General features: G+C 39.3%; 1 protein-coding gene across 1 annotated transcript in view; it reads right to left on the reverse strand.

Moving 5' to 3' along the window:
* Positions 1-24,294, reverse strand: part of cdhr5a (cadherin-related family member 5a) — a 66,512-nt gene that overhangs the window by 11,699 nt on the left and 30,519 nt on the right. Inside the window, exons 3-10 of the mRNA XM_061887163.1 lie at positions 19,104-19,166; positions 18,942-19,031; positions 18,071-18,157; positions 14,661-14,765; positions 14,384-14,569; positions 12,271-12,361; positions 4,299-4,396; positions 4,007-4,213 (exon numbers count right to left, since the gene is read on the reverse strand). Of these exons, the coding sequence (XP_061743147.1) occupies positions 4,007-4,213; positions 4,299-4,396; positions 12,271-12,361; positions 14,384-14,569; positions 14,661-14,765; positions 18,071-18,157; positions 18,942-19,031; positions 19,104-19,166 (927 nt within the window). The remainder of the gene's footprint in view (positions 1-4,006; positions 4,214-4,298; positions 4,397-12,270; positions 12,362-14,383; positions 14,570-14,660; positions 14,766-18,070; positions 18,158-18,941; positions 19,032-19,103; positions 19,167-24,294) is intronic.

The following is a 24,294-nucleotide window of genomic DNA, read 5'->3' on the forward strand; positions in this document are numbered from 1 at the left end:
AGCGGAAATTCCGCTGTACTGGGCAACATGGTCATTGCACCCACAGAGGTGTCACCTAATTAGCGTCCTCTGCAGGGGACATTTGTTTTTAGTTGGTTTACTTCTTTTGTCAGAGTTGCACATTTCAGAAAAAAAAATAGTACTAAATGTCCACTGCAGTGGATGCTTGTTCATAGAAGAATATCCCTAAAAATACTATATGTAAAAAAACAAAAACAAGAGAGCAAAAGAAGAGAGGAAAAAGCCAAAATGTTTGGGCTAATAACACCACTGTCATGTTCTGTGGTCTTGTTTTGTTTGGTTATGTTCTGTTGGTTTAAGACTCTTTTTAGTACCTGTTTACGCTCCATTTATTTGTCACCATGACGACCAAATACTTCACCTGTACTCATTTGGACTCACGCACCTGTGTTATTCATGTCACTATTATTTAAGCTTGTAGTTGCCAGGCAGTCGGCCTGGCGTCATTGTTGTTGTTCCATGCTCTGTTCACTCTGGTTATGTATCGCTCTGCTCATTTCCTTCCAAGTAAGTTTTGTTTATTCATGTCACGTTTAGCGAGTCTTTAATTTCATATCTATAGTTTTGACTTTGTTTTTAGTTGGTTTACGTCTTTTGTGGGGCGGCATAACTCCGTTGGTAGAGTGGCCGTGCCAGTAACTTGAGGGTTGCAGGTTCGATTCCCACTTCTGACATCCTAGTCACTGCCGTTGTGTCCTTGGGCAAGACACTTTACCCACCTGCTCCCAGTGCCACCCACACTGGTTTAAAAAATGTAACTTAGATATTGGGTTTCACTATGTAAATAGCTTTGAGTCACTAGAGAAAAGCGCTATATAAATATAATTCACTTCACTTTTGTCAGAGTTGCACATTTCAGAAAAAAAATAGTACACATGTCCACTGCAGTGGACGCTTGTTCATAGAAGAATATCCCTAAAAATACTAAATGTAAAAAAACAAAAACCAGAGAGCAAAAGAAGGGAAGAAAAAGCCAAAATTTTTGGGCTAATAACACAACTGTCATGTTCTGTGGTATTGTTTTGTTTAGTTATGTTCTGTTGGTTTAAGACTCTTTTTAGTACCTGTTTACGCTCCATTGTTTTGTCACCATGACGACCAAATAGTTCACCTGTACTCATTTGGACTCATGCACCTGTGTTATTCATGTCACTTTTATTTAAGCTTGTAGTTGCCAGGCAGTCGGCCTGGCGTCATTGTTGTTGTTCCTGGCTCTGTTCACTCTGGTTATGTATCGTTCTGCTCATTTCCTTCCAAGTGAGTTTTGTTTATTCATGTCACGTTTAGCGAGTCTTTGGTTTCATATCTATAGTTTTGCCTTTGTTTTTTGTTGGTTTACTTCTTTTGTCAGAGTAGCACATTTCAGAAAAAAAAATAGTACCAATGTCCACTGCAGTGGACGCTTGTTCATAGAAAAATATCCCTAAAAATACTATTTGTAAAAAAAAAAAAACAAGAGGGCAAAAGAAGAGAAGAAAAAGCCAAAATGTTTGGGCTAATAACACAACTGTCATGTTCTGTGGTCTTGTTTTGTTTAGTTATGTTCTGTTGGTTTAAGACTCTTTTTAGTACCTGTTTACGCTCCATTGTTTTGTCACCATGATGACCAAATACTTCACCTGTACTCATTTGGACTCACGCACCTGTGTTAATCATGTCACTATTATTTAAGCTTGTAGTTGCCAGGCAGTCGGCCTGGCGTCATTGTTGTTGTTCCATGCTCTGTTCACTCTGGTTATCTATCGCTCTGCTCATGTCCTTCCAAGTAAGTTTTGTTTATTTATGTCACGTTTAGCGAGTCTTTGGTTTCATGTCTATAGTTTTGCCTTTGTGGTAGTTTTTGCTTTTTAGCCAAGTTTGTTCTCCGCCATGTGCACGCCTTTAGTGTGCACTTTTTTTTTATAGATAAATTAAAATATGTCTTTACCTTCACACCATGTCCCATCACCTTCCTTTGCATTACGGGAAAACAAACCACACCATAGCCCCCCGTTCTGACAAGGACGAATAAAATGCTTCCTCAGCTGTAACGCAAACTGACATGCATACGTTTTTTTTTCTTCCAATTCATGCCACGATTGAGATAACACAGTACAGACCAAAAGTTTGAACACTCCTTCTCATTCAATGCGTTTTATTTTCATGACTATTTACATTGTAGATTGTCACTGAAGGCATAAAAACTATGATGGAGTTATGTACTTTACAAAAAAAAGGCAAATAACTGGAAACAGGTTTTATATTGTAGTTTCTTCAAAATAGCCACCCTTTGCTCTGATTACTGCTTTGTACACTCTTGGCATTATCTCGATGAACTTCAAGAGGTAGTCACCTAAAATGGTTTTCACTTCACAGGTGTCATAGTTTTGATGCCTTCAGTGACAATTTGCAATAGACATACAATAGTCATACAATACAATACAATAGTCATGAAAATAAATGAATTGATTAACGTGGACCCCGACTTAAACAAGTTGAAAAACTTATTCGGGTGTTACCATTTAGTGGTCAATTGTACGGAATATGTACTGTACTGTGCAATCTACTAATAAAAGTATCAATCAATCAATCAATCAATAAAGAAATCGCTTTGACTGAGAAGGTGTGTCCAAACTTTTGACCTGTACTGTACATGGGCGGCATTTGTTTGAACACGTGGCGTTATGTACTTAACGGAAAAAAAAGGTGAAATAACTGAAAACATGTTTTATATTCTAGTTGTTTTTTTTTTTTTTCAAAATAGCCACTCTTGCTCTGATTACTGCTTTGCACACTCTTGATGAGCTTCAAGAGGTAGTCACCTGAAATGGTTTTCACTTCACTGGTGTCAGATTGTCACTGGTGCCTTCAGTGACAATCTGCAATAGTCATGCAATTGTCACACAATACAATAAAATACAATAGTCATTAAAATACAGAAAACGCATTGACTGAGAAGGTGTGTCCAAACTTTTGACCTGTACTGTATATGGGCGGCATTTGTTTACAAAATAAAAAAATATCAAAATTGGCTCCTGTATCCTTTGTATCTACCGTAGTTTTCCGGATTATAAGTATATGTCGCACCGGCCAAAAATGCATAATGAATAAGGAAAAAAACATAAATATACATCGCACTGGAGTATAAGTCGCATTTTTGGGTGAAATTTATTTGATAAAATCCAACACCAAGAATAGACATTTGAAAGGCAATTTCAAATAAATAAAGAATAGTGAACAACAGGCTGAATAAATAACCATAAATAACCATAAATAACCAACTGAGAAGGTGCCTGGTATGTTAACGTAACATATTATGGTAAGAGTCATTCAAATAACTATAACATATAGAACATGCTATACTTTTACCAAACAATCTGTCACTCTTAATCGATAAATCCCATGAAATCTTCTTCCTCGATGTCGCTTCTAAACAACTCTGCCAACTCCGAAAGTTTGCGCCGCTTCCTCTTGTCGTTTTCTGCTGCATATTTCACTACGTCCAGCTTGTAATCTGCAGTACATGATTTCCTTTTCGGTGCCATTTTTGTTCAGTCCTTCTCAATTTTCATAAATTACCGCCAACGATGAAATGATCCATTTTAAAAGCTGTGGCAGTAGCATATAGCATATAGCAGCTAGCATCCCGTGACCCACAATGCACTTCTGCCATGACCCTCCCCTGCCGAATTCTTATTGTTTGACGTGTGTGTGACGATTGCTGACATTTTCTTTGTCTCCTCCGGGAATGAGATAAATAATATTATTTAATATTTTACGGTAATGTGTTAATAATTTTACACATAAATCGCTCCGGAGTATATGTCGCACCCCCGGCCAAACTATTAAAAAAACTGAGATTTATAATCCGAAAAATACGGTACTCTTTTTTTAAAAGTCTTTCTATGCTTGGACTGATCAGATCAAAAACGACGCAAACATCCAAATCAGGGTTTACAAACCAAATGAATGAGAAAAAGGAACGTAAGGCCCAGAGAAAACTCACACCAGCAAAGTCCTCGTCCCGGGCTCGAACCCTGAAGGGCCGATATGTGCTGCGGTCCCTGAGGATCATGCTTTCAGGCACAGAGTTGCTGTAGATGAAGCCCTCGTAACGCTCCTTCTCAAAGCGAGGAGGGTTCCTGCTCTTCTTCATCACCTCAAAGGTCACCTGAGTTACAGCAAACTGGTCTCTGTTGGTCACCTGTGACGCCTAAGTATGTTGGGACCAAAGCAAACACTTGATTCATCTGCTTCTTTAGAAATGCAATATTGAGTGCAATATGCTGTAGTGTTACCAGAACAGTGAGCGTTAAGGGGCCCACAATATCAGCAGCTTTTGACATGCTGATGTTCCCCGTGTCCTCATCTATCTGGAATATGTTCCCTTCATTCCCTAGAAAAACAAAATATGAATACAGTTTCATCAACACTCATGGTTCGGGCTGGGCATCATGGACAACCTCTCTCGATTTCGAGAGAAAGTCATAGGGAAAACCCTCTGGACAGCTTCGACTTCTTTCAAAGTCTCAAAAGTGCAATTTTAAAAAAAGAAAAGGAATTACAATCGAAAGGGTACCTGTATTGCAACTTTCTATCAATGAAAATGTCTTCAATTGTAAAAATAATAGGATTAATAATGCACGCCACGTTTGTTAGCGCAGTCAGACAGGATGTAATACACAGGAATTTTATTGTGAAGGCCAGAAGTGTAGCCTTGGTTTTTATGGCGCACTTGATACTGCTCTGTGTGGTACAAGAATTCAGTATTTGTTAACAAAGCCACCTGGCTAGTACGCCTGCTGTCCTCTTTTTAGCGGTGATCTTGTAATGTTAGATCCACTATGGACTGGACTCTCACTATTGTGTTAGATCCAATATGGACTGGACTCTCACTATTGTGTTAGATCCAATATGGACTGGACTCTCACTATTATGTTAGATCCACTATGGACTGGACTCTCACTATTAATCTAGATCCACTAAGGACTGGACTCTAACATTATTATGTTAGATCCACTATGGACTGGACTCTTCTCACTATTATGTTGGATCCACTATGGACTGGACTCTAACTATTATGTTAGATCCACTATGGATTGGACTATCACTATTATGCTAGATCCACTGAGGACTGGACTCTAACATTATTATGTTAGATCCACTATGGACTGGACTTTCAAAATATTATGTTAGATACACAATGGACTGTACTGTCACTATTATGTCAGATTCAATATGGACTGGACTAACACTATTATGTTAGATCCACTATGGACTGGACTCTTCTCACTATTATGTTGGATCCACTATGGACTGAACTCTAACTATTATGTTAGATCCACTATGGATTGGACTATCACTATTATGCTAGATCCACTAAGGACTGGACTCTAACATTATTATGTTATATCCACTATGGACTGGACTTTCAAAATATTATGTTAGATACACAATGGACTGTACTGTCACTATTATGTCAGATTCAATATGGACTGGACTCACACTATTATGTTAGATCCTCTATAAACTGGACTCTTCTCACTATTATGTTGGATCCACTATGGACTGGACTCTAACTATTATGCTAGATCCACTAAGGACTGGACTCTCACTATTATGTTAGATCCACTATGGACTGGACATTCAAAATATTATGTTAGATACACAATGGACTGTACTGTCACTATTATGTCAGATTCAATATGGACTGGACTCACACTATTATGTTACATCCACTATGGACTGGACTCTCACTATTATGTTGGATTCAATATGGACTGGACTCCCACTATTATGTTAAATCCACTATGGACTGGACTTTCACTATTATGTTAGATCAACTATGGACTGGACTCTCACTATTATGTTGGATTCAATATGGACTGGACTCTCACTATTATGTTAGATTCACTATGGACTGGACTCTCACAATTATGTTAGATTCAATATGGACTGGACTCTATTATGTTGGATCCACTATGGACTGGACTCTCACTATTATGTTGGATTCAATATGGACTGGACTCTCACTATTATGTTAGATCCACTATGGACTCTCACTATTATGTTAGATCAAGGGCGTAGAATTGGGTAGGGACGCTAGGGACACGTCCCTACCAATATCCAGCCGCTACTGTGTAGTCACTATCAATACAAGCGCTGCCCGTAATGTTTAGTCAGTGATTATGGCACAGAACTTCTGCTAGAAGTCCCGCCTCTAACCTAAATATCGCGCCCTGATTGGTTGCCGGTTTCATGCTAACTTACGTGTGATTGGGTGTCCCCGCTGTCACTCCTTCTGCTTGTAAAAGCTATTCTAAATGCGAGTTGCTAGCGAGCGGACGAGAGGCGGTGCAACTGTCAGTGTAAGTTGTCAACATGTTCGGCATTTGTTGTTCCTGGTTAGATGGATTTTAATATCAGTGGTGTGATTTACATTGTGTTTGTGTCTGTTTGCGTGCGTGTGTGCTGTAGGTTTTGAAGGATGTCAATGAAAAGAAAACTGGATATAAAAGACTTCTTTAGGAGTCAAACTGTAAGTTACTTCAAGGGTGTATAGAGGCTCAACAATATTGAATAATTCCACAATATATCACTCCAGTCACGCCCCTTAGAGTGCTATAATGAGCATATACCATGGACTGGAGTGATATATTGCTTTTATAAAACGGTTACCAATAAAGGCAATATGAAATAGGAATACTCAATCAATTTAATGTAGTTTTATTCAACCAGAAATACATATTATCCAATAAAATAGCCTCACTGTGGAAAAAATAGTCCCACCTATCCAGACGTTAGCTCCAAATTAGCACTGCATCTTGTCTTTTCCTCCGCTTTTTGTCAGGTGAAAGTCAATGCTCAGTCCCCTCTACCATTGTTAACCCTCCCCGGAGGTGAAAGTTAACCTTAAACATGTGAATTCAACTACTTTAGTCCCCGTTTTTTAACATCGTAAAAACATCAGCTGTCTTTTACTACGGACTGCAGCAGTCCGTTGTCATGGATACATGACAACAACTCCCATTCATACCAGTCATACGTGCCTGAGGCGTAGTGATAGCCTACACTGTGATAAGGCTTTAGAATATTTAAACCACAATTAACAGCCAATCAGATCGCCGGATTTCACCTTTCCGTTTTATTTTTTAAATTATTATTTAGCTTCATGTATTTGTGTAGAAGTGAGCAAGTTTGAAAATACCAATGAACAAAACTTTGTGGTGGAAATACAATAAAACCTCACTAAATGATTAAGTGATTTTACAATTATAAAATATAATTAATTAATATTAAGTAATATTCATATTTAGTAAAAGCCTTTTTGCTCAGGCAGTAACTGTACCATCAAGCTCTATGGTCATTGTCCTTAATGTATCTGTTATGCATCAACATATTTTTTTGTAAGGTGACAGGCAGCAGAGAGGCTGGAGGAGATGGAGGAGGAGAGGCCAGAGAAGTTAGAGGAAGAGAGGCAGGAGATTATTACAGTTCATTTATGTTTATTTATAATGTTGTATTGCATTAATGTATTTCTGATGTTGTTGATAGATAGTAGGCTATGTTAATTGACAGTATGATGCACAGTTGCACTACAGCCCTACACTAAAGAGTAAAGATGAGAACTCTTTGAAGTTGTTTCCTTTGCTTTCATTTTGGTTGCTTTACCCTATAACATCTGCAAGACGTTAAATTATGATTGCTAATGAGAAAAAAAAAAGTAAACTTTCAGAGTGCTGCCTTGGAGCACTTTTGTGTCCCCACCGATCTCAAAATCAAACTTACTCCCTTGTGTTAGATCCACTATGGACTGGACTCTCACTATTATGTTAGATTCAATATGGACTGAACTCTCACTATTATGTTAGATCAACAATGGCCTGGACTTTCACTATTATGTTAGATCCACTATGGACTGGACTCTCACTATTATTTTAGATCCACTATGGACTGGACTCTCACTATTATGTCAGATCCCCTATGGACTGGACTCTCACTATTATGCTAGATCCACTATGGACTGGACTCTTCTCACTATTTTGTTGGATCCACTATGGACTGGACTCTCACTATTATGTTAGATCCACTATGGACTGGACTCTCACATTATCATGTTAGATCCACTATGCCCTGGACTCTCACTATTATGTTAGATCCACTATGAACTGGACTCTCACATTATTATGTTAGATCCACTATGGACTGGACTCTCACTATTATTATGTTGGATCCACTATGGACTGGACTCTCACTATTATGTTAGATCCACTATGGACTGGACTCTCACATTATCATGTTAGATCCACTATGCCCTGGACTCTCACTATTATGTTAGATCCACTAAGAACTGGACTCTCACTATTATGTTAGATCCACTATGAACTGGACTCTCACATTATTATGTTAGATCCACTATGGACTGGACTCTCACTATTATTATGTTAGATCCACTATGGACTGGACTCTCACTATTATGTTAGATCCACTATGGACTGGACTCTCACATTATTATGGTAGATCCACTATGGACTGGACTCTCACTATTATTATGTTGGATCCACTATGGACTGGACTCTCACATTATTATGTTAGATCCACTATGGACTGGACTCTCACTATTATTATGTTAGATCCACTATGGACTGGACTCTCACTATTATGTTAGATCCACTATGGACTGGACTCTCACATTATTATGGTAGATCCACTATGGACTGGACTCTCACTATTATTATGTTAGATCCACTATGGACTGGACTCTCACTATTATGTTAGATCCGTTATGAACTGGACTCTCACTATTATGTTAGATCCACTATGGACTGGACTCTCACACTATTATGTTAGATCCACTATGGACTGGACTCTCACTATTATGCTAGATCCACTAAGGACTGGACTCTCACAATATTATGTTAGATCCACAATGGACTGTACTCTCACTATTATTTTGGATTCAATATGGACTGGACTCTCACTATTATGTTAGATCCACTACGGACTGGACTCTCACTATTATGTTGGATTCAATATGGACTGGACTCTCACTATTATGTTAGATCCACTATGGACTGGACTCTCACACTATCATGTTAGATCCACTATGCCCTGGACTCTCACTATTATGTTAGATCCACTATGAACTGGACTCTCACATTATTATGTTAGATCCACTATGGACTGGACTCTCACTATTATGTTAGATCCACTATGGACTGGACTCTCACATTATCATGTTAGATCCACTATGCCCTGGACTCTCACTATTATGTTAGATCCACTACGAACTGGACTCTCACATTATTATGTTAGATCCACTATGGACTGGACTCTCACTATTATTATGTTAGATCCACTATGGACTGGACTCTCACTATTATGTTAGATCCACTATGGACTGGACTCTCACATTATCATGTTAGATCCACTATGCCCTGGACTCTCACTATTATGTTAGATCCACTATGAACTGGACTCTCACTATTATGTTAGATCCACTATGAACTGGACTCTCACATTATTATGTTAGATCCACTATGGACTGGACTCTCACTATTATTATGTTAGATCCACTATGGACTGGACTCTCACTATTATGTTAGATCCACTATGGACTGGACTCTCACATTATTATGGTAGATCCACTATGGACTGGACTCTCACTATTATTATGTTAGATTATTATGTTTGGATTCAATATGGACTGGACTCTCACTATTATGTTGGATTCAATATGGACTGGACTCTCACTATTATGTTAGATCCACTATGGACTGGACTCTCACATTATCATGTTAGATCCACTATGCCCTGTATTTTTAATACAAAAAAATATATAAATACGTTACTGGGTGCAGCAAATAGCACCTCCTTTAACAAGTCACTTTAACACCAGTTAAAGTGACTTGTCAATTTTCGAAATCACAGAACCGACGGCAAAATTCTCTGTGCAGATCGTCTAGTGATTTGCAGTATTTCTTCGCATTTCGGGCGGCCTCTTTCTGCACGGCTAATGTGGGGAAATGTGCGAAAGATTTGTTTGACATTTGCCTGGAGAGTAAAACCAGCTTGGATTTGAAGGCTCTCACATTTGTGTACATGTCGTGCGCAAACTGATCTTTCCCCTGTAGCTTCACGTTCAGCTCATTCATGTGTGAAAATATGTCCACAGCAAACGCAAAGTCACAAAGCCAGTTTGTGTCGCTCAGCTCGGGGAATTCTTCGGATTTCCCCATTAAATTAAAAAATGAGCGAATCTCGTATTTGAGCTCCCAGACTCGTTGAAACACTTTCCCCAAACTTAACCAGCGGACGCGAGAGTGGTAGAGTAGGTCCTGGTGATCCGCATTAGTTTCTTCCAGGAACGTAATGAACTGACGATGATTAAGTCCCCTTGCTCGTATGAAGTTAACAAGTTTTACAACTGGATCCACGACGTGATTAAGCTGCAATACAGACTTACATAGAGACTCCTGATGAATGATGCAGTGAAGTAAAATAACATCCTGGTCAGGGTTTTCTTCTTTCACTTTATCCTGGTTTTTTTTCAGCAGCCCGATGTTTTTTCCAGTTAAATTTGGCGATCCATCCGTGGGGACATTGGCAAGTTTACTCCAAGGTAGCTTCATTCTCTCGATGACAGCAGACACCTGTTCATTTAAGTCCTCTCCTCGCGTTTTCCCTTTCAGTGATTCCATGCTCAAAAGCTCCTCCGTTATCTCAAAACTGTCGTTAATCCCTCGAATAAAAATTAGGAGCTGAGCAGCGTCTTTTATGTCGTTACTTTCATCCAGTGCTAGTGAATATAACTTAAAGGACTCCGCCTTTTTGTTTAACTCGCTGACTATATCTTCGTCAATCAGTTCCACGCGGCGAGTGACTGTCCTGCATGCTAAACTGATTTTTTCAAACTTGGCTTTGCTCTCCGGACACAAGAGACCTGCTGTCTCTACCATGCACTCTTTCAAAAACTTGCCTTCGGAAAAAGGCTTGCTAGCCTTTGCTAATTTGAATGCCAGCAAATAACTTGCCTTGGTACTTGACTCTTGAATTGCAGTTTGTCGGTGAAAAAAGTTCTGTTGACTCTGTAAATTAGCTGCCAACCTCTGAGCAGTAGCCGCCCGTTCTTGTGTTGACTGCTTGCTAGCATAGTTTGCATGCTTCGTGGCAAAGTGACGGCTGATATTGCACTCTTTGAAAACCGCAACAGCTTCTTGGCATATCAGACATACAGCCGTTGATCGGACTTCAGTGAAGAAGTATTTTGTTGTCCACTCCTTATTAAACACTCGGCATTCGCTGTCCACTTTCCTTCTCTTTGGTCCGCTCATTTTTACAGAAGGGCTTAATGGTGACGTGAAACGAAGTGAAAATTAAAGTGAAATAAAGAGAAATATGTGCCGCTCCAACAACGGTCAATGTGTTTTGAGTGCGCTATCTATTGGGGAAACGTGGGCATTGCAGGGAAAGGGGAAAAAAAGGAGGTTTTTACTACAATTTGGACAAGTTCGGCGGGCCGGATTAAAAAGGCTAACGGGCCGTATGTGGCCCGCGGGCCGTAGTTTGCCCATGTCTGCTCTAGAAAGAGGTTCTGCAGCCTCCGAAGCAGAACTTCCAGGTTATGTAACAGCTTTTTCCCTCAGGCTGTAAGACTCTTGAATGCATCATAACTAAATTATCCCCTCAACTCCAGCAAAAATGGATTAACTCGCTGGAATAAAAAAGAAAATATAACATACACCCATAAACGCGGACGCATGTAAAAAAGGGCAGTATATTTATCTGTACAGTAATCCATCTATTTATTTATGAATATTTATTTATTTTATATTTATATTTATATATTATTTATACATATTTATTTAATTATATATGCACCTTATTGCTTTTTTCTTTTTTCCTGCACTACCATGAGCTTATGCAACGAAATTTTGTTCTTATCTGTGCTGTGAAGTTCAAAATTGAATGACAATAAAAAGGAAGTCTGAGTCTAAGTGTAAGTCTAAGCTACAAGCAAGCGGAAGGCGGAGTACACCCTGGACAAGTTGCCAACTCATTGCAGGTTCAAATTTCAATTGGTATGCATTAAAATTTGAAGCCAGGGAGTGTGTCATGCATTTACTATACGCCATGCACCTGCACATGCAGAAAAAAAATTAAGTTAGTAGGAAGTGAGCAAAGAGGCTTTTTAAACAGCATGGAGTTGTTATGTGTACTCAAAATAAAAAAAGAAATCACTACGAGGCCACCAATATTGCTTAACCTCACCTCTTAATATTCTGTAGCTGATCTGTTCGCTTCTGTTCTTGTCTCCGTCTTTAGCAAACACTGGACCTGGTTCCAGCGTCAGTGGGCCCTCCTGTGGATCCAAATCATGAAGTCATTCTGCAGCTTGTGCGGTACACTTGAAAAACTTTCAAAGATGTATTGCAAATCCCAAAAAAATATCGCATTCAAATGAACTTAAACTATCTAAATTTTTGTTTGTAATCAGTTAAAAAAAGTCATTTTACTGGGATGTTACGTCACCCAAGATATATGCGCGGTGGTCAAGCTAGCCCTGTTTTCAATGGGTACCATGCACCATTTAGCATATGCTCTATGCTTGTGTTGTATTCGGCTGTACGAATCGTTGAAATCACGAAAAGGATAAACGTTTCTTCAGAGTTCCTCGAGAGGTAATTAGAAAGGGCAGAAGAGTGCAAGATTTTACAAAACGACGGGAAAAGCAGCACACAATCCAGTCTGAGGTAGCATAATCAAAGGATGCATGAGTTCGTAGTGATCACTTTGTTTAAGGTTTGTTTGTTGTACTTTTAACGTTTATTATTTTTCATTTAAGTATTAATATTTGTATTTCTTCAACACATATTTGCTACGAGTGTTTCGAAGAGCACCAACGAAAGGTCTAAATAAATGAAAGCAAATGTGAGCAAAACCTAAAAGAGTTAGGTTTTTACCAAAGGCAGCAATCATAAATGAAGCTGTGGAGAGGCAGAGCCGGCAGTCCAACAGCGAGGCAGGGCACACCGTAGCCCGGCCCTAGATGGCGGCGAGGAGGCATGGACGGCGAGCGAGCGGCGAGGCGGGGCGCGCCGGGAGCTACGCCGCAATCAAGTTTAGGTGCGTGGATCGCGCACCTGGGGACAGGACTGTATAAAAAGGCGACAGCCGTGAACGTCAGGGAGAGAGGCGGAGAGACGAGAAGGAGCCAGAGGAAAGCTGACGCTGAGAGAGAGAGAGACTGAGAGCGTGAGAGAGGCGACGATGTCCGAAGCAGAAAGGCAAGCGGAAGAGCGAGTGACAGACGGAGCAGCTGAAAAGCAGTCTTTATTGAAAAATGAAGAAGTCTAAACGTGCCGCCGCTATGCCCTTCCTTAACGATCCTTGGAACCCGCACAACGGCGTCGTCTCCTCTCTCGCGCTCTCAGTCTCTCTCTCTCAGCGTCAGCTTCCCTCTGGCTGCTTCTCGTCTCTCTGCCTCTCTCTCTGACATTCACGGCTGTCGCCCTTTTATACAGTGCGAGAGGATTACGCCATTGTCCCCAGGTGCGCAATCCACGCAACTGATCCTGATTGCAGCGTAGCTACCGGCGCGCCCCGCGTCGCCGCTCGCTCGCCGTCCACGCCTCCTCGCCGCTATTTTGGGCTGGGCTACGGTGTGCCCTGCCTCGCTGTTGGACTGCCGGCTCCGCCTCTCCACGGAAGCTTTCAGCACATACACAATGTTGACATCTATAGTTATATTTTGTTTAAAACGGTAAAAAACGGCGCGTGGAACAGGAACAAAAATTAGTAGACGCGAGGTTAAATAATAAAATACAACCTTACCCGAGCAAGAATGATGCATATTTATCCGGGAGTATCTTGATACCAATTTCCTTGACCTCGCCCCACACAAAAAAGTTGTAGACCTCCGTGCTTTTCCAAGTTTTCATCTGTTTTGTTGTGTAGAATCGCGTCTGCTGCACAATATTTAATCATATCTGAGAACGCGGCCGACGCATGGTCCTTGATATCACTCGACAAATCTTATTTTGACAAAGTAAAGGATCTATTCCATTGCATAGTTTGATTTTTTTGCTCATATCTGCTTTTTGCAGGAACATATAAGCCTCTTTTGTACTCAGATAGTTTGCGCTGCTTGCTGTACAACAGCCATCTTAGCTTTGTTGACCACCTCTGGTTTACACTTCCGGGAAGAAATCACGTGTTGTAAATTCAACTGTAGAAACCAAATACGAAAACCAGGACAACATTTTGCTTCCAAAAACTGAGGTACCACTGGTAAATCCTCCTGCTGTGACAAGTCAAGGAACATTAAGTTGACGCATTTTGGAGACAACAACGCAGGTTTACTAGTACCATCATGTACACCCACCTCCTTCTCAGTCAGATTGACTTTGCCTCTGTAGCCCGTGCTCAAACACAGCTTAGCCAGCCCCAAGTTAGTCCTCAAACAAGGCTGAAACCATGGGGGACGGTTGTCCACGTCCTTCACGTGCACTGTAATGGTGGCCACAGATGTGAAGAATGGCTTATTAGAGGCGGAACCATTAAGTGTGTCCTGGAGGAATTCACACACAAAAAGAGTTCACAAAAAAGATTCAACCAAAATCAGCAAAGGATTTTTTTTGAATAATGTTGTCGCACTGTACCTGTACATGTAACACTAGAGAGATCCTTTGCACGACATCGTAGTCCAGTACACTTTTAACCAGTAATTTTGGGGTGTTGATGTTCTCCAAGTGGAAATATTTATCCTAATTTAACAGAAAAAAAACAACAATTGATCACATAACAAGAGGGCTCTGTGAACGTCTTAGCCCCCATTGCCAATGATCCACAATGGTATTCAATAAGTTCAGTAATGACACTTTTGTATGAATGAATGGATGCATTGTACTATTATGGTGAATCCAGAGGCAACACAGTCTACCAACACTCATTCTTATGACAGTACACTTTAAAAACTATGTACAGTGGGCCTGATCTACTGTACTAAATATTTGCACGTATCAAAACTGGTCATGATAGTGCCAGCAAAACTGATCTACTACTAAAGATTGTGTCTCTTAAATGAGCAAAATAGCGAGCGCAATCCATTTGGCATGTCTGTCTTCATGTACATACAGAATACATGCTGATTATTAGATCGCCCACAATAGTAGAAGGAAGAGTTTCAAATGGAATCATTTAGCGCTCACAAGTTGATTTATCTAGCATAAAACCTTTTTGCAAGTGCTGTTTTGAGTCTATATTTAGCATGATATAAATGTGGAAAACGACTATATCGTGATATTCGAGTAAGCGTTCTCACGCAGTTGCTTTTAGCTGCGGGCATTACATTTTCACTCTTTCCTGTCTGTCCTTCTCACAGACAGTAGGCGCACCTTCTTACAAACATCACATACTGTCACATCATACGTCACATACGTATACGCCCTCGCGGAGCAGAGAGATAGCAGCATGGGTAACGTTAGCTGTGATGCTAGCGGAGCCGTGCGAGTGATAATACGAGAGAGAGAAGGTGCGAAGAAGGAAGAATTAATTCCCCAGAAAAAAAGCAGGGGGTCCATTGTCTGGCAGTGATTTGGTTTCAAGTGGGAATATGTCGAACAGACAACCGTAATTGGGCCAAAAGCTACAAAAAGTAGCATTACTGCTAATATTCAGCATCATTTGAAAAGTCACCTGCCAGAGAATGAAGAGTGTTTGAAACTCTGCATGTCAACATCTCCGTTCGGTGCCACACGTCCACACCATCAAAATGCAGAGGCAAACATTTCCAGATCAACACTGTATGAAAAAAATAGTCGACAACTGAATTTAATAACGTCCTAGTAACCTACCACAGAACGAAGAACGAACACTATTTGATTTCCTTTTATGCAGCTCGTTTTTATTTGACTCTTAAAATGTCTCTGACAATCTTGCACTTTCTGTTTTGGAACTGACATAAAAGTTTGTGCCATTGCTTAATAACTGTTTAATAAATACAGTTTTGGTCAATTGACTTAGTTGTGATTTCGTCTGCATGAAAGTTTAAAATGAGCATATGTTAATGCAGTATGAAGAAGAACGTTTTAATGTAGACATAGAAACATCATACTGCAGTGATTATAGGCATCAAGTGTTCATTCAAGGCCAAGGCAATATATCGAGATATATATCGTGTATCGCGATATGGCCTAAAAATATCGCGATATTAAAAAAAAAGTCCATATCGCCCAGCCCTTCTGTGGCGATCGCCAAATTGAATCGCTAACTGGAGAGGCTTTCTAAAATGCAAAGATTGATCAACCTGAGAGACAGAATGGAAAGTTAAGATCAGACAAGCTAATGGATTGTGTTTGCTCGCCTGGAAAACAAAAATCCTGACCTACAATTCGACTTTATGAAATGGCCTTTGCGAGGCGGTGTTGTAAAAACCTCCCAGTGAGGACATTACAGTGGTAGTCGCTCGAAATTCCTCCCCTCTTCAAAAACACCTGGACCATGGACTGCAAGTACACCTGCGTCCATCTTTTCCGGGGTGCCGTGAGTGGCGACCCATCAGTGTTCCTGTTCTGTCATCCTGTACAATGTATCTCTGCTCTTGAACGGGGGTCTGTGCTGAACATTTTTTAAATTATTTTAGAATTACAATAATGTATCCTTCCATCCTTCCAAAACGGCAATGCTGCAGTCAGAATGAGGCAATATGTGCAAACAATGGAGAGAGAAAATATTTTGTGCTGGTGTCAACAATCAACACTTTACTGTCATAACTGTCATAATATTAGACATACAGTATTATCAATCCAGTCATTCTCCCTTTGAGCTGATGATTGACTTAAGGGCTGATTTGGAAACAGCATTGTTTTTTTTAAATGCTGTTGTTTTATAATAATAATAAAAACTTAGATTTATATCGCGCCTTTCTAAACACTCAAAGTGCTCACAGAGAAGTGGGACTCAACATTCATTCACATCTGGTGGTGGTAAGCTACATCAGTAGCCACAGCTGCCCTGGGGTAGACTGACAGAAGCGTTTTGTTTTTTTTAAATATGTTATCAACATGTCTCTAATGTATATGAAAACCACTTTTTTCTGTATGCATTATATTGCGTCTGTATCATTCCAGCCCATACTCGCAGTTAGTACCAACATCTCCCACAGTGCATCTTTGGCGCGCTAAGACGTAGGTTCTGTTGCAGGACGGCATCTAAACTGCTCAGAAAAAGGGGCACGTATTAAATTTGTCTGCTACATGTTTCAAAACATAGAAAAACACCACAGCTCGGAGCATTTTAACATCAATGCAGAGGGAGAGGAGGGAAATGGGTGTCTGATTAGGGTCAGCCGCATAGTACACGCAAAAGCCTCATGTATTGTAAATATGGCTGCCAGCACCGCTTTTGCACTTGTTACCAATCGTACACACAGTCTTAGTAGATCACCCGCAATACTCCCACTAATACTACACACAAATATGCTTTGCACCCGCTGTTTAGCATGTGTTATTTGGCTATTAAGTGTGTAATTAGTTCCTAAATGCGCACATTCTGAAAGTGTAGTGCTGTCTTAATACATTTACTGTTCTTATGCACTTACCGGAAATGATGATCGCAACATTTACCGTTTTCTTTTTTATTTTAATGGTGAATTGCATCCACTCAAGTACTGTAAGTAAGTCTCCTTTGGCTACATGTTTGCATTTTAAATACTAGGTGTAAAGTATGGAAGTGCACAAAATGAGACAGAGCTTCACACTTAGCAAAGTCAAGATTTCAATCACCAAGATGTTTTGAGTAACTTTGTATTTTCTTTTTATGTAACACTGCTGTTTGTTTACCAGATGCCATTCTAAATATTAAAATAGTACGAATACGGTCTTATGGTGAAACAACTACAGGAGAATGGATCAACAGTTAACTGTTTCTGATGACTGAATTAAATAAATCCAATTACAATGACATTAGTAAATAAGCACAGTGCTTAAAAAACACAGAAAAGCAGTAAGAAAAAGAACAAGACTGTGAAGATTGTATTGATTATATTGCTGTTCTGTATTGTCTTACTTACCATGGCAGACTCCAAGCGATAATACAGTGGTTCAGAATCAACATCAGTAGCTTCTATTAGTCCAACGGTGGAGTTGACTGTAGTCAGCTGAAAGACACAGAACACATATACATAAAAAAAAGAAAAAAAATATATATATATATATATATATATATATATATATATATATATATATATATATATATATATATATATATATATATATATATATATATATATATATATATATATATATATATATATATATATATGTATATATGTACTGTATATGTTTATATATTTATGTATATATTTATATATGAATATATGTGTATATATGTATATATAAACCTATGTGTATATGTATGTATACATATAAATATTTATAAATATAAATGTGTATATAAATATATATACATATATATGCACATATATATATATATGTATATGTATATATACATATACACATATATATGTATATATAAATGTATTTGTATCTATACATATAAATATTTATAAATATAAATACATGTATGTAAATATATATACATTTATACATATATGTATATGTACATATATACATGTATATATATGTATATATATACATGTATATATGTATATATATGTATATATGTATGTGTATGTATATATATACATATACATATAAATATATAAATGTATGTATATATATAATATGTATATGTATGTAATATATATACATATTATATATATGTATGTATATGTATGTATGTATATATATATATATATGTATATATATATATATATATATATATATATATATATATATATATATACCCCGAAAGGGAAAATAAGCGGTAGAAAACGGATGGACGGATATATACACAAAGCGTATGTTGCGTGTACAGCTCACCTCATTCACTTCCAATACATAGTGGTTTTGAGCAAAGTTTGGGGGGTTGTCATTTAGATTTTCCACGACCACTTCAACAGACTCGTTCAGCTTAAAGAGAAGAAAATGGCGACGTTTTGGACTGATGGTTCATGTTCTGTATTTGTTGGGTGTTCTACTCACAGATTTGGAACCGGGTCTGTTGCATTGCACCCACACCACTAGAGTTGCTGTATTCTGTACAGCCTACAAGACATCCATTACATGCAAACATTAGTGCAAAACAAAGGGCAGTCTGTTCAGCATGATGGTATTTATTCCTTCGACCAGTGCATGATAACAAAATATTAAGTAATTATAATGTATTTATATGACGGCTGTCAAACGTATCACTTTATCACATTTGATTAATCATAAAAAGAATCATATCAGACAAGTATACAGTATATGCAGATTAATTACGCAATTTACTTTGAGCACACATTCTTCTTTACTTTAAACACAGATGGTTACCTGAAAGGTGATGGTGGTTCTTACAGTGTAAAGTCAGTGCTGTACGGGTGCGAGAGGGACCATTCATTGTCAGCTTGTTGTTGATATAATATCAGAATGCTATATTCTGTATGTCTGTAACTCAACCATCATTCATGACTAAAAGAGAAAGACCAGAAGTGTCCAAAGTGTAACCCATGTGCCTTTTGTGATCAGATAGATAGATAGATAGATAGTACTTTATTGATTCCTTCAGGAGAGTTCCTTCAGGAAAATTAAAATTCCAGCAGCAGTGTACAGAGTTGAGATCAATTTAAAAAAAAAAAAAGTAAAAAGTAAATAATGGGGGTTTAAAAGGAAACAAAATAGAGAAATATTACAAAAATAATAAAAACAATGGGAATAACAATATAACAGTAAAATAAGAATATAACAAGACAAAGTAGGCAGTAGTGACCATGTTATGAAAACGTATTGCACTGTTAATGTTTTGCATCCCCTGTCATCCTAATACCCCCCTTCCCCCGTCCCAGAGAGGAGTTGTACAGTCTAATGGCGTGTGGGACAAAGGAGTTCTTGAGTCTATTAGTCCTGCACTTGGGATGAAGCAGTCTAGCACTGAACAGGCTCCTCTGGCTACTGATAACGCTATGCAGAGGGTGACTGGCATCATCCAGGATGCTCACTAGTTTGTCCACAGTCCTCTTCTCTGCCACCGTCACCAGTGAGTCCAGTTTCATTCCGATTGTAGAACCGGCCCGCCTGATCAGTTTCTCAAGTCTGGAGCTGTCCTTCTTAGATGTACTGCCCCCCCAGCACACTACCATGTAGAACAGAACACTGGCAACCACAGACTGGTAGTACATCCACAGGAGTTTTCTACAAATGTTGAAGGAGTGCAGTCTCCTGAGGAAGTACAGCCTGCTCTGTCCTTTCTTGTACTGGTGGTCCGTGTTAACAGTCCAGTCCAGCTTATTGTCCACCCAAACCCCGAGGTACCTGAATAAGTCCACGGTCTGTACCTCAACTCCCTCGATCACAATAGGTTGTGACCGTGGACTCGACCTCCCAAAGTCAATGACCAGCTCCTTGGTCTTTGACGGATTGAGCTGCAAGACGTTCGTGTGGCACCAGACAACAAAGTCCCTCACCAGGTTCCGAAACTCCTCCTCTCTGCCGTCCCTGATGCACCCGACGATGGCTGTGTCATCCGCGTACTTCTGGATGTGACACGGCTCTGAGTTGTAGCAGAAGTCAGCGGTGTACAGGGTGAACAGGGTTTTATTGTTTTTGTGGCTCTCGGCACATTCTACAAATACAAACCCTGTTTCCATATGAGTTGGGAAAATGTGTTAGATGTAAATATAAACGGAATACAATGATTTGCAAATCATTTTCAACCCATAGTCAGTTTAACATGCTACAAAAACAACATATTTGATGTTCAAACTGATAAACATTTTTTTTTTGCAAATAATCATTAACTTTAGAATTTGATGCTAGCAACACGTTACAAAGAAGTTGAGAAAGATGGCAATAAATACTGCCAAAGTTGAAGAATGCTCATCAAACACTTATTTGGAGCATCCCACAGGTGTGCAGGCTAATTGGGAACAGGTGGGTGCCATGATTGGGTATAAAATCAACTTCCCAAAAAAATGCTCAGTGTTTCACAAGAAAGGATGGGGCGAGGTACACCTCTTTGTCCACAACTGCATGAGCAAATAGTCAAACAGTTTAAGAACGTTTCTCGAAGTGCAATTGCAAGAAATTTAGGGATTTCAACAACTACGGTCCATAATATCATTAAAAGGTTCAGAGAATCTGGAAAAAATGACTCCACATAAGCGGCATGGCCGGAAACCAACATTGAATGATCGTGACCTTCGATCTCTCAGACGGCACTGTATCAAAGACCGACATCAATCTCTAAAGGACATCACCACATGGGATCAGGAACACTTCAGAAAACCTCTGTCACTAAATACAGTTTGTCCCTACATCTGTAAGTGCAAGTTAAAGCTCTACTATGCAAAGAGAAATCCATTTATCAACAACATTCAGAAACGCCGCCGGCTTCTCTGGGCCCGAGATCATCTAAGATGGACGATGCAAAGTGGAAAAGTGTTCCGTGGTCTGACGAGTCCACACTTCAAATTGTTTTTGGAAATATTTGACATTGTGTCATCCGGACCAAAGGGGAAGCGAACCATCCAGACTCTTGTCGACGCAAAGTTCAAAAGCCAGCATCTGTGATGGTAAGGGGGTGCATTAGTGCCCAAGGCATGGGTATCTTACACATATGTGAAGGCACCATTAATGCTGAAAGGTACATACAGGTTTTGGAACAACATATGCTGCCATATAAGCGCCGTCCTTTTCATGGACGCCCCTGCTTATTTCAGCAATACAATCCTAAGCCACATTTAGCATGTGTCACAACAACGTGGCTTTGTAAAAAGAGAGTGCTGGTACTTTCTTGGCCCGCCTGCAGTCCAGACATGTCTCCCATCGAAAATGTCTGGCGCATTATGAAGCGTAAAATACGACAGCGGAGACCCCGGTCTGTTGAACGACTGAAGCTCTATATAAAACAAGAATGGGAAAGAATTCCACTTTCAAAGCTTCAACAATTAGTTTCCTCAGTTCCCAAACTTTTATTGAGTGTTGTTAAAAGAAAAGGTGATGTAACACAGTGGTGAACATGCCCTTTCCCAACTACTACTACTGCATGAAACTAAACAGTACAAAAAGTATCCATATATGGATCAATCTGTCCCTTTTGTCACATTGCGTTGTTTTTCTTAGTTTTCAAATTTAATTGTAAAAACCCCATTTCCATATGAGTTGGGAAATTGTGTTAGATGTAAATATAAACGGAATACAATGATTTGCAAATCCTTTTCAACCCATATTCAATTGAATGCAGGACAAATACAAGATGTTTGATGTTCAAACTCATAAACTTAAATTTTTTTTTGCAAATAATTAACTTAAAATTTCATGGCTTCAACACGTTCCAAAGTAAATGATAAATGGGTTGTACTTGTATAGCGCTTTTCTACCTTCAAGGTACTCAAAGCGCTTTAACACTACTTCCGCATTTACCCATTCACACACACATTTACACACTGATGGAGGGAGCTGCCATGCAAGGCGCTGCTAACCAGCACCCATCAGGAGCAAGGGTGAAGTGTCTTGCTCAAGACACAACGGACGTGACGAGGTTGGTACCAGGTGGGGATTGAATCGGGGACCCTGGGGTTGCGCACGGCCACTCTTCCACTGCGCCACGCCGTTTCATCAAACGCTGGCACAAGTGGCAAAAAAAGTGAGAAAGTTGAGGAATGCTCATTAAACAATTATTTGGAACACCCCCACAGGTGATTGGGTATAAAAGCCGCTTCCATGAAATGCTCCGTCGATCACAAACAAGGATAATGCGACGGTAACCACTTTGTGAACAAATGCATTTAAGAACAAAATTTCTTAACGAGCTATTGCAAGGAATTTAGAAAGTTCACCCTCTAGGGTCCGTAATATCATCAAAAGGTTCAGAGAATCTGGAAAAATCACTGCACGTAAGCAGCAAGGCTGAAAACTAACACTGGATGCCTGTGGCCTTTGATTCCTCAGGCGGTACTGCATCATAAAACTATATCAGTGTGTAAAGAATATCAGCATATGGACTCACAAACACTTTAGAAAACCACTGTCAGTAATTACAGTTGGTCGCTACATCTGTAAATCCAAGTTAAAACTCTACTATTCAAAACAAAAAACATTTATCAACAACACCCAGAAATGCCGCCGGTTTTGGTCTAACCCACCACAAAAAAAAGATCTCAACAACCGCCTCCCACCCTCAACACCTCACCTACCCCTTAACCCGAAAACACAGTTTGAAAAATAAAATCTGGATTTTCTCAAAACAGCAACAATGCAAAAATATCATCCATTTTACAAACCCCGTTTTCGTGTGAGTTGGGAAATTGTGTTAGATGTAAATATAAACGGAATACAATGATTTGCAAATCCTTTTCAACCCATATTCAGTTGAATGCACAACAAAGACAATATATTTGATGTTCAAACTCATAAACTTATTTTTTTTGCAAATAATAATTAACTTAGAATTTCATGGCTGCAACACATGCCAAAGTAGTTGGGAAAGGGCATGTTCACTACTGTGTTACATCACCTTTTCTTTCAACAACACTCAATAAACGTTTGGGAACTGAGGAAACTAATTGGTGAAGCTTTGAAAGTGGAATTATTTCTCATTCTTTTTTTATGTAGAGCTTTAGTCGTTCAACAGTTCGGGGTCTCCGCTGTCGTATTTTACGCTTCATAATGCGCCACACATTTTCAATGGGAGACATGTCTGGACTGCAGGCGAGCCAGGAAAGTACCCGCACTCTTATACTACGAAACCACGCTGTTGTAACACATGGCTTAGGATTGTATTGCTGAAATAAGCAGGGGCGTCCATGATAACATTGCTTGGATGACAACATATGTTGTTCCAAAACCTGTACGGACCATTCAGCATTAATGGTGCCTTCACAGATGTGTAAGTTACACATGCCTTGGGCACTAATACACCCCCATACCATCACAGATGCTGGCTTTTGAATTTTGAGCCTATAACAATCGGGATGGTTATTTTCCTCTTTTTTCCAGAGGGTACCACGTCCACAGTTTCCAAATATAATTTGAAATGTGGACTCGTCAGACCACAGAACACTTTTTCACTTTGCATAAGTCCAGCGGCGTTCCTTGGTGTTGTTGATAAATGGGTTTTGCTTTGTATAGAATATTTTTAACTTGCACTTACAGATGTAGCAACCAACTGTAGTTACTGACAGTGGTTTTATGAAGT

Source organism: Nerophis ophidion, linkage group LG25 (assembly GCF_033978795.1).
Source record: "Nerophis ophidion isolate RoL-2023_Sa linkage group LG25, RoL_Noph_v1.0, whole genome shotgun sequence".
NCBI lineage: Eukaryota > Metazoa > Chordata > Actinopteri > Syngnathiformes > Syngnathidae > Nerophis > Nerophis ophidion.